Raw genomic sequence first — 16,396 nt, forward strand, 5'->3', positions numbered from 1 at the left:
TCAATGAAAACAACACAAAACAACTTCTATCACTGCCCAAGCTTGGGGTCTCTGTCCACTAGAATGACATTTCTGTTCTTGTGAGTAACGTGATAACTGCAGAACAAAATACATCCCCAGGGACACCCTGCATGACTTAATTCCCAGAGGAAAAGGTGAGAAAATATAATGTTAAGAGGAGGGGCAGGCAAACAGACTCTCTGGCATAGCAAGAGAAAGGGTGTTAGAGGCAAAAAATGGTGCAGGAATACAAAGAATGGGAAAATGGAAGTGGGATACTCAGTGTGCTGGTGTGAGGAGAGAAATAAAGAGGACTGCAAGCACCGGTTGTAATGGGAGACAGCTAGAGAAGAAGCAGAAAGATATAAAGTTCAACCAACTGAAAGAACAAAGCAGACGGCGTGTTAGATGTCATTAATGAGTCAGTTCAGGAGGCTGGTTGGAACCACACTGCTGTATCAGTCATGCAAAGAACAGAGCCATCCTCTCTCTGGCAAGAATATACTGTTTCTCTCGGCATTGTCTCTTTAGAAGTATCTTGCATTTGAAAAGGGAGACAGAATGCGTGGCTTCTAACCATCCGTCCCTTCAGCCCCAAAGTCTGTCACTTGATCATTTTAGTTGCTCATTCAGCTTCCTCCTAGTCAGTATTTTTCTAGTAATGGAACAGCTATATTTTCACCAGATCCCATCCCTACGTTAATCTTGACGCAGATCCATTTTATTGAATTGTGACACGCTGTGCTAAAAAATATATTTTATTTAGAAAATATTTGTCTAGTCAAACATCCTCGTAGTGCAGCAACAAACCAAATAAAGTTTTCTGTGAGAACATGCACGAGTAACAGATTTCTTACTACCATCTTCTTCTGGCTCTTGCAGGCTGAAAATCACTTACCCAAGTGTTTTAAGTCAACCACCAGCTGGGTTGGCTGATGTTTGTCAGATTTGTATAAAACAAATAGGCCAAACCTGCACAAAGCTAAGCTACATGCATTTTGAAACCCAGCACCACTCAGAACTGAACCTGAACTTCATTTTTAAGACACATAAATAATTTTAGCGTGTTATTTCAAGAGAGATGGTACCTGTCATAGAATTGATTTCTCATACAGCAACAGCAGTGGCATAGGTGTCATTAGATGTGGCTCTCCAAGGTGTTTGATCTGCCTTCCATACCTCTTGATGTTGCAGATGAATGAAATAGCAGACAGTAAAACCAGGGAGCTAATAAGGTATGGATTGAAATCTTCTGTTCCATCACCTGAGATTCGTGTTTCTGTCCCTTAATTTTAAAAGGCAGCATTAGCAGCAGACTGGTGGCACACCGAGTTACTTCCCGAAGTTGCTGAGTTTCAGAATGAGGGGAAAACTGTCCACTTCTCCTAAGTGTGCATGGACCTGTTACTCAGAAATGTTGACCACCCATAGCTGCTGCTGACATCAGGGAAGGTTACAGTTGCCCAACACTAATCAAAAACAGCCCCTGTGCCACTGCGAGTAGTTAAGCATTAGAATAGAGGAGGGTGGGATTTTTTTTATAAGCAAGTATGGGCAAGTATTGCGTGCTTGAAGTATCATTGGTATATAAGGACAAAACATTGGTCCTTAGGATAAGATTCCTGTAAAAAGAATGGGTTTGATTTTGGTTATGAGGTTTCTACTTCTCTTTTGATATAATCTTGCAGGTTATGTTGCTGTATGAACCTGATAGAAAATGGTAAATTTTCTTCTTAAAAAAGAATTATTTCTCCTCGCTTAATGCTGTAATGCTAAGAATACTATTGAGGGAGAGAGTCCTATTACCACAATATTTGAAGGCTTTTTGTGAATATATTGAGAATTCCACTAATGCCCTATACAGAGAGATGAGAAAATGCAATCTGATGTTAACAAGCATAAATCATCACATTGGCATAGAAATGTGTTTTCTATATGATACAGTATAAGAAAACCTGTGAAATTTTAGTATTTAGTATAATTTTGATTGCAAACATTCCTCATTAATACAATTTTCTGAATTATTTCTTCAGCTCCCCAAACGACTGGACAGCTGAAACAACATTAGATGTTGGACCATTCATAGCTCTGCTGTCAAAAGCAGAATTAAATGCCCTTGCTGAAAAGGTATGCTTTTATTATAATTTTTTAATTTGTAAAAGGTAATGTTAGAATTTGGATTTGTGAATATCATAACGCGGTCTAAATTATGTAACCTGAATGCTAAACAAGGTAAATAATTCTCTTGGCAGGGAACCATGGGTTAATGTTTCACACATTCTTGACTCCATCATAATGTCTTGAGATTTCTTCTTGAAAGTAATGGTAGTATAAGCAATTTATTTTCACATACACAATGATAATTGTACATTGTCACCTAGATAAAAAAAACAGTGCGTTTATAGTGACGCAGACTCAAAACATTTTTAGTACTTTACACCTTGCAGTGTTGTTTCCTCCATTCCCCTGCCTTCTAACCATAAAAGTATGTTTCTTATCTTGTTAATAACGGGATCATACTGATCACATTTTCATTTACTCATGTGGCCCTTTGCCCTAGGGGCAGCATAGCACACATAACAATAACTGATAGCCTCAGCATTGCACTTTGTAGTTTCTTTGCCCTCTTTAGTTCTTATAATCTTGTAATTTTTATGTATAGGAGTAATCTATACTGGAATGAGGATTTCATTCTTCAGCAGAAATATGTGAGCCCAGTCAGCAGCTTTTCCTCAGGAGATAATTCTCATAATTGACCATATAGTATAGGACTCAACTGAAATGAAGGTGTCTAGCAAGGTGGAGGAGAGGGGTCAAAAAGCCTGAAAAGGGTGAACAGGTTAAAGTTATTTTTCATAATTTAATTGGGTTTCTATCCTCAATTCTTACACTTATCTGGCAAATTTAAGATAAACAAAATAAGGTACTTTCTGTACTGTGCATAGTAAAATGGTGGAACTCATTGCTACAGGAGGGTCTGGACAGATTCCAGTCAGGCAGCGCTCAGGTGTTGCCAGAAGCTGAGAGGGCATACAAGAGAGAGAATCGCACAGAATTTGCTTTGTTTCTAAATTTTTCCCCCCCAAAACGTATACTGTTGACCTTTCAGTAGCAGCCAATTTACTCTCCTGAACATCTGCACTAATAGGAAGGAGGCTGAGCTGTTACTAACCCCTGCTTTGCTGAGGTCAGCACAAGTCTTTCTCTGCAAATTGATTTCTTTTAAAAGGGAGAAATAAGTCTTACTTACTCTTTCTTTCCTTTTGAAGTTCCCAGGTACCATTTTACAAATAGCAAAGACAATAGGACCAATTTCTTCATCTGAAGATCTTCTGTCAACTGTTTTTGAATCTGTCTCCAATGCCACTGCCGACACTGAATCATCTCTCACCAGACCTGGTCAGTATTGCACCTGGTATCTGTAAAGTGCGGCATTTAGAATGGTGTCAATTTGGGCTGTGATGGTGCAGTTCAAACACACTTTTTGTTTCACCTTGTCATCAAATACATTCTGAGAAGCCAAACAATAAAAAGTGAAGCACTGAGTAACTTTAGAGCTTCAGACTTTTAGCAAAAACAGTGAGTCTTCATTCTGTTGCCTGTAGTTGTCTTATGCATTGACCAATGCTGAAACAATTTCATTACAGAACTGCATGGTTAAGCATCTCCTGGAACATTCCTGAATGCATAAAGGAAAAAGACAAATTATTTGAATTAGATGTTTTTATTTTTACTTTTTGTTTATTTTTACTTTTCTTTGTAATATTAGTGAAAATCCTTGAATTAAAAACCTGTGAAGGTGACAAGCTGCTGTCATGCCAAAAGATTGTGCATAGTTAATCCTTTGCCAGACATGAGCATATGTTGATTTGGCTGTTCTTAAATCTGAAGTCGATGGCACTGTGTTTTGTCTGTCCAAATGGACAAAGTTTGTTACAATCTAAAAGGTATTTTAATTAGCAACCAAACTAACTATTACAACCTCTGGTGACAAATGGATCATTTTCTTTTGTATGAGGTACATACTTGGACTATATTCTATTATTACAATAACTGTATTCTTTCTTTTACTTGAAATTCACCCAGGCAGAATTTTTAAGATATGCCATCCTGTGCTGTGGAACACAACACTGCTGTGGGGCAGAGTTTTGGAAAGCATTAATGGGAGTTTAGACCCCGACAATAATTTCAAGGAGTTTGATATTGTCTGCCTTTACATCTTTGAAAATCTCCCCATTGGTTCTCTGCCTAACAGAATACAGGTCCAAGCTCCCGGCAAACCTTGAGCCACCATGGAAATCCATCTGCTTGTATAACAGCAACTCTGAATGACAGCTGTGTGTCTCTGGAAATGAATTTGCTTGTGATAGTGCTGTATTCTTATACAGAGACAGACAGAGGGTGTTCTACAGTTGTATTTTTGCGTAGCCTGAAAAAAAACATGACCTCTGTTGATCAGAGGAGTCATTACAGAATTATCATGCTCTAAAAAAGCAGAATCCAGCTGGTGTAATAGCAGAGTATTAGTCCATCTGTATGTATGGAGTTCACTCCTCCTTGAACAAGTAAACCACCAGATCATAAATCATATTTCTTTAGACATGGGCCACAGGACTAAAGGTTCAGCATCAGGTATTTCAGTGTGCTTGTGTCCTTATGTGTACTTTTTTGGCCTCTGGACCAGAGCAAAGTGAATCCCAAAGACTTCTCTAATCAGACTAATTCATGTCCAGTGCAGATGCAGAGCTGTCTCATCTGCACTGCAATATAAACCTGCTAGCGAAGCTGATGATCTTTGTAAAAGGGTAACTTGACTCAAAGGCTATGGAGGCTCGTCATTCTTCACTTGGGGTGCGTGAACTCAGCTAGGGGGGGGAGTCTGGGAGATGAAAAATTGAAGGGCTGTTTGTGCTAGTCTAAGAAATATTTCTGCAGTCCAAACATGATATTGAAGTTCTCTTACCAAGCATAATCTAATCCGCTCCACACAACTCACACGGTGGTTTCAATAAGGAATGAAGTTTTATGACTGGTTTGTAAATCACTAGAAAATTGCGTATATGAAAATGGCTCTAGAATAACACCAGGGTTCTTCATACTACCAACCCAGTGGTTTATATTTCCCACAGTCCAGTTGTGAGCTAATATTAATAACAGTAACAATTACCATTGACAGAGTTCTTAACATCTGTGTCTCCATCAAGATAAAAACAAAGGTGGTGCTTAAGGCAAGATGGAACATAGGAGGCAAAACTCAGGAATCGCGTGCTTGAGATGCTACCAGAAAGCAGTGGCAGTGCTGGAAAAAGAATTCAAGTTGCCTATCTCAAGCACTGAGATGTTACAATGTATTATATATATAATAGGTTCTTCATCAAACTAAATGTGATTATATAGCAAAAAGAAGAGTGAAGTAGCATCAAATACAGGAAGCAAAGCCAGGAGTCTAATGCGCATTTCCCGCTGTAATCGCGCCAATGTATCTGGTGTGTTACAAATAATAAAATCAATGTTTTTTCCAAGAACACAAAATATTAGGTTTTCGTGACTTGGGGAAGGGAACTGCATTGTGTCTGGATGGGTAGTATTTGCATGACAAAAGCTGACCTTTTGTAGCAGGGGAAAGTGAAACAATGCAGTTTCACAAGAGGGCGGTGTAAATGGAGAGCAGAACATCAGCTGGTACAGTGGAAGCCGAACATTTTCGTTTGCTCAACAGATTCAATCTTTTCAGTGTCCTACCCACTACTGCAGCTTCCTTTGATGCAAATAAATCCCTCCTCTGCCTCCTTTCAAAGTACAAATCTACTTTGTACATCCTCGCTTTAATTTATTTATCTGGGGGAGCTTAGCTCAGGCACAGCGTCTGTGAAATTCCTGCTTTTTACTGGTAATGACCGTATCTGAAGACATGTAGGGATTATTTGGTTTAGATAATTATTTAATAAGGTTTTCCTAAATAAGTGACAGGAGAGAGAGCAGTAAGAAACCACATTAGGATTCTAATTTCCGCTTTCCATCAATTTTGGAGATTATGTCAACAAAGACCAAGATGTGTTAAAACACACAATGGAAGCTGTCTCATTTGATCATGCATGGGGCCAGAACCTAAATAAGATTTTTAAATGGAGTTTGTCTGTCCAAACAGTTCTGTTGTAAGTGAACAGCCCTCTCTCGATCTTGACATTTTAACAACATGCTGGACTTAAAGAACAAGCACCATGTTTCTCTGACACATCCAGCTTCTGTCTTCACCTTGTTTAAATGTCAGGCAAGTCTTACCAGTCATACATCTTTGTCAGGGTATTTCAGAGTAAAAGGACCTTTCATGTCTGTTACTTTCCCGTTGAGCTGGATTCACACGTGTGCTGTTTAAACGTGAAGTTTATTCAGCTGCAACGTCTTTTTGTGAACAATGACATAGCTATATGGAGACTTCCACCAAGGTCATCCCAAAGATTTGCATTTGATTCTTACCACAAACAGTGGTTTTACCTCAGAATAAGCCCTTGCCTGGGTTTTGATGCCTTTAGGGAATTGGACTGTAAAGAAACTTGCAAGATATTTATTATTACTACACATATTCAGATTTTAGTTTTATTGTGGCATCCTGTATTGTAACTGTTCCAAAACATGTCTGCTCTTTTCTTTTCCAGCATGCACTGCCTTTGGAAGACAAAGAATATAACCCACTTCTTGCAAGTCAGGCAAATTCTAGTTTTACATCCAGGATGTTAATGATGTAAATATTTAAAGAAATTATTCCATTGCAAGATAATTAATCAATATCACATCGACTGCAGTGAATTAATAGTCTGTCACCCTCTTAAATCTCTGTATTGCTTTGATTTTCTTATTTTCAGTCTCCTTGAAGAAAACTCTTGCGATCTGACTTTTTTTCCAGATTGCATGGGAACCAGAGCTCCTTCTTCAGATGAAATTATTAAATTAGCGGAAGCAAATGTCTTTTGGTCAGTTCAGGAACTGGAATGCATGGATGCAGAAACTTTTGACAAGAATGTGGAACTTCTTGGGACTGTCTCTGGTTTTAACAGCTCCCAGCTTGTTGCCTTGAAGGAAAAAGCCAAGCAGGTAACTATCTTGTCTGTGAAGGAAAATTAAATCCATAATTTGATTTGTTGTTATTGAACTATGCAGTTCTAAAATAACTGTGCTATGGCAATGTCACTACTGCTGCAAGAATATCTATTGTTTATCGGAAAAATAATGTGAGACGGTGATACTCTATTGCCCTTGCTTTAGAGTCAACAGGCAAGTAGTTGTGAGCTATGAGCAGCTGAAAAACTTAAGTGCTTTTACTTTTGAATTGCTTTTCAGTTGCTCCTTGCTTTTCTTTCATGAATGAAAGATGAGCAAGCAGTACTACAGCTGTTGATTTGCCTGCTGAGAATTAAGCTCAGTGTGTTAAACTGTTTACATCAATGTTAAATATAGTTTACAGCAGTGTAAAACTCAACTGACTGAAAGAGACTTGTTATTAGCCGAATAAAGCTCGTTCTTCTGCCATCTTGTCATGGGCAGGGACAAACCCATCAGTGGGAAAATCTGGGGAGAGAAGAGACCCGCGTGCATTTAGTCTGTCTTTACTAGGGTGTTACTGGTGAGTGCAAGTTACGGGAAGACAGCAGAAAGACGACCTTTGTCTTTGCCAGTCCGTAGATTCGTGGACAGGCACAAGGCTGTAGTCTCGTCACCACTCCTGCAGCACCGCTGGCACCTCTTTCTTTCAGAGTGCAGCAATGCAGCTCCTCGAGCTCCTCGGGGAGGTCTCTGCCCTGGGCTCAGCCCATACGTGATGCCCATGCTGCAGCAGCAGTGTGGGAGGCTGGGACTAAAGCTTCTCCCTGTCTGGCACTGCAGCGCAGGCTGTGTGCCAGGATACTGAGGGCAGAGTGCTGTGCCGGGTGCTGTTCAGCACGCCGTGCCTAGGGCAGAGCATCAGCGAGGTGTGTGAGCTCCAAGCAGTGGGCGGACGTTGCTCCATCCCTGTTGGTGGTGGTGCACTCCTCCCTGGGGTGACCTCCTCCTGCTGCTGCTTCGTGGTTGCCGGCACTGCCAGGGAACAGGTAGCATCCCCTACATGCTTACATTTCAGCAGGGAAAAGCCTTAGGGTGCAGTAAGACAAGCTGTTTTGTTTGCAGAAAACCCAGAGGTGAAGAGGCTGCCATCCCCAGCCTGTCTTCAGCTTCCAGTCACCAGCATCTGCTGGAGGTTATCTGCTTCTATCTCTGCACAGTTAGCAACTCTGTAATCCTGTTCCATCAAAATGATCCTACATTTTAAAAGTGCTTTTAAGGCTCCATCAGCTCATTCTGACAGAATGAGGTTAGGAAGCATCTACAAGGGCAGTTGGTTGCAAGTAGTACGAGTGCAGATGCTTGGAGACCTGAGGCCTGTGACCTTCGGAGGAAAGCAGGAGCAGGGGACAAGGCACACCTGGGCACCATCTCCTTAAACCAGCAGCTGCAGACAAAGTGGTGTAGCTGACTGATGTTTGGGTGGATAAGGCCAACAGTGTGGGTTTTAGCAGTGAAGCTCAGCTTTTAAAATGCCTGAATTGCAGGTGCTCAAAGAGAAGGGGCACTAACCACATTTCTGAAGGCAGGTGGTGACTCTCTGCAATTCTGTCTCTGCTGCCTTGTTGCAGTAGGACAACAGCCCACTGCATCAAATGCATTCTTCTCAAGACAGCTTTTCTCTGTCAGCACAGACATGTGGGTAGGAAAAGGGGAAAAAAAGAAAAATCCTAGAAGAAATTAAATCCAGTGCTTGTCTGAAATAGTGGGAACTGAAATATTTTACAGCAGTGCAACATAATGGTATACTTACGGAGTGGTATCTGTTGTAGTGAAATTGCCAACAAGGTTAGTACACTCATATCCCAGCTATGTTCAGTTTGAAGATACACAGATCTGTAGTGTTCTGAACAGAAGTATATTCTGTCCGTGTGAGTGTTGTAAGATTGATTACTCCTAGACAAAGACAGACTTCCTATATATTAATTTGCAAAATACAACATGGTGTTACACTGAACGTGAAGCATGAGAAATCAGACTGTACAGGCAGATCTTTGACATTTTATGCATAATATGCTGCTATATTGTAAGCTAAAGGGCATCTGTGATTAAAGGTTTGATTAAGCTAGCTTTAATTTCTCCTAACTTGATTGATTTCCCCTAAAAGAAACTGCGTACTACTCGTGGTCCCAAACTAATTCAGAAAGTCTAGTTATCAGATTGTGTCTTAATGAAAGTAAGAAGCTTAGCTCACTTGTAAGTGGAAGGTTTCCAAGCTCTGTGATAGTAACAGATGTACGGATCTGTAGTCTCTAGGTGAATGAGGACAAAGGAGTGTTTCAGTTTCATGTGTTGTGTTAATTTATATCATGATGGCTGAGATTTCATCCAGCACTGTCAGATAATACTGTTTATGAAGTACTTCAAATTCTGTAGTTTATGACCTAGATCAGACACACATTTTTAACTCCATGTGTTTCATGTATCTGTTAAGCTAGAGAATTAAGAGCTTTAAAATTGGGCTAATGCTTTTTACTATCTATTTTCTTTGGAAAAGATTGAAATTTCCCAGGCTTAGACTCTTTTTCTGTTTCTTTATGACATTGTAAAACCAACATAAAAGATCCTGTGGAAACTCAGTCAGGGGGTACAAATGCAGCAAAGCATCTCTTAAACAAATCCTTAACCTGAGGGTCACAGTTGAGAAGAGCGCCTTGGCAGTCCTGAGGCCGCTCCGTGTTGGATGTGCACATTGGTATGAACAGCAGGTAGTCTGCAACTCTGTGTAAGGAATATCTTATTCTAGATATCTGGCCCTTTATTTTATGCAAGTTGTACAGCTTCGTATGTATCTGAAGATGCCAACACTATTTAGTAGGCAACTGCAGAGATACTTCATCAGCAAGTCCTTACTAGCTTTGACCTTTCTAATTTTTTGAACAGAAGTTAAATTGTAGCTATCCTGAAAATGGAATGAGTATTTCCATGAATCAGACAGCATGAATGATCAGCTTAGCCCAGGACTGGGCTTTTTGTTTTAATTTTATGTGTGGAGATAGCAGCACAATCGTGTACTAGAAAACTGTCATTTATTGACTGACATAAAGCAAAATTGCTGAATACATGCTGCCTTTAAAGGGAGCTTTTTTTTTTCTTTTTTAATGTATGCCTGTATTGTTCAAGTCATTTCCTCGAGCCAAAACGCAGTGTCTTTTTTTTTCTGTAAAGACAACGGGCCATATCTTGAGAGATACTGACCGCTGACTACTGCCTTCTGTCATTTCCAGCTGAATGTAATTGACAGTTCTAGCCTCTGCAAATTCAGCTTTTGATGGACTTTTGTTACTCTTCATTCAGGCAGACCTTTTCCTGAAATCACAATTTTCTCAGGACTGATCTGTGACAGCTTTTGGATCACTGTTACTATATCTCAGATAAAATTAAAAGCAGTGGAACATGTCAGTTGAAATACATTGGTACTGATTTTTACAGAGCTTTACATATTTAACTGTGTACAAACACATTTAAATGATTATATGAGGTTTTTTTAATATTGTACGTGCACAAACTAGAGATCAGTACTTTAGGAACTGGCTATTGTCTGTATTACCTGATTCCCTACTTTGATTTCTGTTTTCCTTGTCCATGACTGGGCCAGCATGACTGGTCACAAAAGCAATTTAAAGTCACCACTGCAGTGATTGCAGCTGGTGTAGAAGCCTGGGTAGTCCAGGTGCTGCTGTTGTGGTAGCAGTGTAACAGTGTGGATCTCAGCCCAGATTTGCATTTTTATTGGTTTTAGTGGTACTTGCTCCTACAACAACACTTCCAGCAGTCCCTGTGCTGACTTAGCAACAATCTCAAGCTGTAAAAATTGCAGCACTTTCAGGTAAACTAACGGTTATTAGTGCAGAACCTTGAAAACCTTCACAATACCCAAGTTCTACCTTTTGTGTTTAAAAGGGCATACTTTGAGTATTGGGACTTTTAAAAGCAAGGGGTTTGAGAATGGTGTATATAGAGGTAGATTCATAATGATCTAACGAACATTAATGAATTTCTTCTAAAGGTTTGGGGATCGCTGGCAGGCTGGAAGAGTTATCATATTGTTTCTCTGGGCCGCATTGCTCTGGCACTCACCGAACATGAAATCGAAGAGCTGGATTTACATTCTGTCGACACCATTTCTGTCCTTAGTCAGCAAACAGGATGGACTGTTACCCAGGTAAGTGTGTGCTCCTGGTGAAAGGTTCTGGATTCACACCCTTCGGGACTGAACTCCTGGAATCACCTAGGAAGCAGATGCAGCAATCCACACTACTCCCTGCTGCTTGTCTGTGGCTGTGACCCTGGGGAAAGTGGGCAGGTAGGTCAGCACTGCTGTCTGCCTGGCTGCTGGCTTTTTCTGTTGAGGTGGCCAAGAGGACATCAATCACTGTTAATTGTGGTGGTGATGGGTGTATTCTTTAGCACTTGCCCACTAAGTAGTAGAAAGAGGTCAGCAGCTCCTCTCACACTGGCCCCAGAATAAACACTACTGCTAGGAGATACTAGCCCTTCCTAACTAAGAGCGCTCACTGATGAGGTAGTGTGCCCCACAACCCAGCATCCATTGCCCTAGAAGCCTAAGTTATTAGCAGATATGCTCCTCTCAACTTGCTTCCCTTGACTAACTTCTAGTTATGTCAATGGGATTTTCATAATAAGAGTTAAAAGCTTCTATTTGTGTATGCAGATGGCAGCATGTTTCTGACTTTGTGACCCATACCATCAGGACTCCTCGGCTGCACAGATGCTGTCGTGGTGGCAGCCAGCTTTGGCAGAATATCATAAATCTGTTTAATAGTTTCTTGTTCTGAAGAGCACCGTCAGAAGGAAGCACTTGAGAGGCTTTTATACAGTGCTAGTTGGCTTTTGAGGCTTCCTGCTGTCAGTAAGAATAGTTAAAAGAGATTCATCCTGCCTACCTAACTTAAGTTGTCTAAAAATTAGGTGGGTAGTTTAAGCTAGTCATTTGAGGCTCGGAGTTGTGGATAGATTAGGAAATCTTGGAAGATGCTTGTTTCTTTCACTTTGTGTGAAACCCTTTGGAGGATGCCTTGGTGGCAGGCTGAGGCTAGACACACAGGTTTTAAATGGTTAGTTTAGGATGAGCACCATCCTAAATGACTTAGTCTTGCGAAGGCATTCTGATACTAACATCCTACTCATATCTGAAAACTAATCCTAAACACAGGTCACCACCTGTCTACGACAAATAAGACAAGACAACCTGACTACTAGAAAAACCAAAAAATTTATATTGATTCCCTTGAGTAATTTATGTTGTCTTTTAGTAATTTAATTTAATTGGTCAGTTTTGCTAGACAACTCAACGACTGTTTCTTCTGGTGAAGTGTTGCCTTGTGACCCGGCAGAAAAGGTACAGAATGCCTTCAAATCATTTGCCCTTGGGAAGTGGTTGTGTAATGGTGTCCTGTTTAAGTGTCACAAATGGGTTGTGACAGTGCTCCTTCTGAAGGCCATGGCAAAACTCCATTTAATTACATTGGGGAGGCATGGGATTTTATGTGGTAAATAGCTTCTGGTAAGATTTTGAGCTTCTAGTAACAAAATTTTCAATTATATTTATTCTGTTCATGGATGATATCTCACTACTTTTGTAGGCAAGATCTGTTTTGCAAGGTTTTCTAGAAGACTCTGGCCAGGCAATCAGTACACTAAAAAGCTTTGATTTAGTTGGATTGGGAGCTATTCTCTGTGCTTTGAACTCCACGGAAATCATGTCCATAAAGACCGCTGAATTCAGGTACTGCATTTAGTACTTAATGAAATATTAACTAGTATTTCAACTGATAAAATTTATTGTGCAGTTTGTTTCTCTTCAAGATTTCCAGAGCCTAAAGTACACTTTTTTACATTTTAAATGCTTTTAGAAAGGCAGTAGCTGTTACGGAAGGCATACACAAGTCGCTTAAAATATATTCTGTTTCAGGTTTCCTCTGCCATTTATATCCCACCGTTCACCTATTGCATTGAGAAACCCGGGTTTTTGCTCAATGTATTAAACATTTGCATGTAGTTTATGTACATGTATTTTAAACTGAAAATGGGTTTACAGTGTTATTACAACAGACTAAGTGTATTCCAGGCATATTTAGTATTGCAGGTAATCGCAGCCTGTAACGTTAACCTTGTTGCCTTTTGCAGTGCTGCTGTTGCAAGAATTGGCCTGTTGTTTTGCAGCACCCCTGTTCTGAGGCAGTTTAAGGTGATGACAGAATCTGTGTTTGGTACCACTACGAGCTGGAACAACTCTGTTTTACAGGAAATTGGTACTATAGCAGGTAACAAAACTCAGACTCCAGGTGTGATGGTTCTGAAGCAGTTGTTAAGCATTAAGAGACAGGTTAATGTAGCAGTGCATTTTTCTAGACTGGTGAAAGACATTTGTTTGTGAGAGTCGCCTGCAGGGACAGACATCCAGCAATTTCATTAGTGCTATGGAAAAGTGGTGGTATTCTCCATAAGGTTCTATGAATCAGCTCAAACCGACCTTGGGGAGCACAGCCTGAAGTCATTTGGGTCCTGTAAGTTGGAAAGGGTACATCAAAGAGGGCAAAACCAACCAGATTCAGACCCATTCACTATTTGTAAACCATGCTACTACAAGAGGTGCTGTACTGGGTCAGAGTGATGCTCTAGCTGACCAAGCACCCTGCATCCAACAGTGGGATAAATGGGCTGCCCAAGGAAGAGCAAAAGAGCAGAGTTAGCCTGGAGTGATACTTTTCCACAGTGTTCTCACAGCCTTGGGGACTTCCTGAACCAGAGGTCACACACAGTTTTGTTCATGGATTATTTTTTTTTCCCCCATGGTCATTTAACTGCACATTGAACTCTCAGAAATTTTAGCATCCCCTGTGCCTGAGGCAATGATTCCATGCTGTAAATGCCTAATGGGTGAAGAAGTAACTCCCATTGCATGCTTATGCTCCCTGATCTTGCATCAGAAGAGGCTGTGAACAAGCATTCCCTAATAACACTGTTTACAATTTTATTGATTTTTACCATTGTCTCTTTTCCAAGATAAAGTAACTCAGGTAGAGTACATTCCATACCAATGATTAAGGTCAGATGATTTCTAATGTTGGAATATAATGAAAGAAACAAAACAAAACCAGAACCAGTATCTCTCCATAAAGCACTGGAGTAAACCATTTATTAGATACTTTGTATAAATGCTTAGAATTTGTATTAGCTTAAAAATAAATCTAATAAAAAAATACTAACTTATTTTTGTTCCTATTGTGGGGGGGGTTTAGGTGGTTTGAATGAGGATGAATTAAAAGCTTTTGATAAAAACTTGATGCCGTATTTCCAGCCAACAGCAGTAAGACGTATACCTCCTGAAATTTTCCAAGTAAGAGCCTGATTACTGAAGAAGTAACCAAATTGCTATTGGTTTTACTCTACTATAAATAAACTGCAGCAGAGTTATAGTTTGGGTTTGGGTTTCAGCAAGAATATTTCTCTGTTCTGTTAAGTGAGAAGCTGTCAAGGATCTGAAGCATTAACTTACAGCTATATCATCTGTATTTGTGATGCCCATAAAATACGCTAGACAACCTTTATTCTTCAGACTGCATCCCAAGGAAAAAGCAAAGATCTAGGGTCAGAAAGCAGGGAGTGGGCACTCTTTCATCCATCACTGTATTTAGACCTGAGCTTTCTTCTCTGTTTATTAACATTTGCAAGGATGTTCTCTGTTGACTATGTAAGAGCTTTTTTATTATCCTAAAATCTGGCAACATTCTCCTGAGTTAGCTCTGGAAAACAGATTGTACAGGCAGATACAGATCGGAAAGGAATTATATCTAATTAGAGCAGTTCTGAATGTGGACCAGAAATTAGAACATGGATCTTGAGATCGTTGCCCCAGACTTTATTTGACTTAGTGACAAGATTAATATTCTGCCTAGGCTGGTCTCTTTCAGCTGCTGGGGCAAGCAATGTACTTATGGATAGATGAGCTAAACAGATAGTTAACTGTGTCAGCTTCTGTAAAAGGGAAAAACTCCTTGAACACTGTTCTGCACAGTACCACTGACAGTTTAGATAAGCCTGAAATGTCCTTAGGAAAACTATTTCTTTGAAAAACAAATCTTGTAGAATTTATTTTAAATAGCGTACATTTTTGTTAGTAAAGTGCGTTAAGTAGAGGCTTAATACAAAATTTCGGGGCCTGTAGGCATTCACATAAGTTTACTCAATTTAAAATATCACGCCGTTTGGCAGACAATGGAAAATCGAGAAATGTTTGCTCCATTGTCTGACCTCCTTGAAAGGGGAATTTAGTCTTTCTAAAGTAGAACCTGGATATAAATTGTTGCAGCAAAGAAAGCTTGTTGTGTAGGAGGGCTAAAATTCTTGTGACTGCAGAATGTTAACTAGAATCAAAGCAATCCAGCATGCTCAATGCATGCAGGCTTTACAAACTGGTTAATTGCTATGTGATATGATTACTGTGAGATTATGATTGCCATGTTTCATTTTTAAACACAAGGTTTAATATGACCAAACTTGGAAGATTTTCAATCTAAAAGAGAAAATTGAATAATGAGGTTAAAGCATGGGTTTGTTTCATCTCACTGTTCTGTTGCTAACTATAATCAAAGGTCAAACAGGTTCAAGTGAGGTTACTTGGGAGCAAATCTAAGAGGAAATAAATGAAAACACAAGAGGATGCACATTGTCATTAGTCTTTGAACAAATCAGAGAAGGAATGGCTGGAAAATTAAACTCTAGCAATATACTGAAGAAGTGTCCCAACACAGTGTCAGCATAGAAAGCTTCTCAAGCTGTCAGATCCCAGCAGCAAAGAGAAGGTGAAAGATAAATGAGTGGTCAGTGAAGTAAATGAATGCAGAGGATTTTTTCTAAGCTCTGTTGAGCTCTTTTATAGCAATGCTTTGTCGAAGGCTACTTCCCTTTATTCGAAATCTAAGACAGTGATGACTTTTGATTCCTTACCTGCTGTATATAATTGACAGCCTAAACCAATTTTTTCTGGGTTTTATTCCTCCTAGGCATTGTCCTCGGAACAGATAGCAAACCTGGGCCCTGAAAATGCTGCCGTGGTTACCAGATCACAGCGTGAGCATCTGGATGCATCACAGCTCCAGAGCCTTCAGCTGGCGCTGGATGGAGCCAGGACAAGCACCCTAGAGTCACCAGATGGTGCAAGCACTACCCAGGCAGGTCACACCCCAGCTCCAAGTGGTGAGTAGAGTCACTCCCTCCTCCTGCTTAGCCAGGAAGGACACACACACACACCAGTGGGGTAGATGGTCTTGCA

General features: G+C 40.1%; 1 protein-coding gene across 9 annotated transcripts in view; it reads left to right on the top strand.

Annotated features, from left to right (window-relative positions):
- Positions 1-16,396, top strand: part of OTOA (otoancorin) — a 40,900-nt gene that overhangs the window by 21,834 nt on the left and 2,670 nt on the right. For 8 of the 9 annotated variants that reach the window (XM_027778958.2, XM_027778970.2, XM_027778943.2 and 5 more), the window contains 8 exons: positions 2,034-2,127; positions 3,270-3,399; positions 6,905-7,092; positions 11,108-11,263; positions 12,705-12,847; positions 13,249-13,385; positions 14,364-14,461; positions 16,128-16,320. In XM_027778958.2, the coding sequence (XP_027634759.1) occupies positions 2,034-2,127; positions 3,270-3,399; positions 6,905-7,092; positions 11,108-11,263; positions 12,705-12,847; positions 13,249-13,385; positions 14,364-14,461; positions 16,128-16,320 (1,139 nt within the window). Of the gene's footprint in view, positions 1-2,033; positions 2,128-3,269; positions 3,400-6,904; positions 7,093-11,107; positions 11,264-12,704; positions 12,848-13,248; positions 13,386-14,363; positions 14,462-16,127; positions 16,321-16,396 lie in introns of those variants that run through there. The other variant, XM_027778979.2, reaches the window with a different exon arrangement.

The sequence above is a fragment of the Falco peregrinus genome, chromosome 5 (genome assembly GCF_023634155.1).
Source record: "Falco peregrinus isolate bFalPer1 chromosome 5, bFalPer1.pri, whole genome shotgun sequence".
Classification (NCBI taxonomy): Eukaryota; Metazoa; Chordata; class Aves; order Falconiformes; family Falconidae; genus Falco; species Falco peregrinus.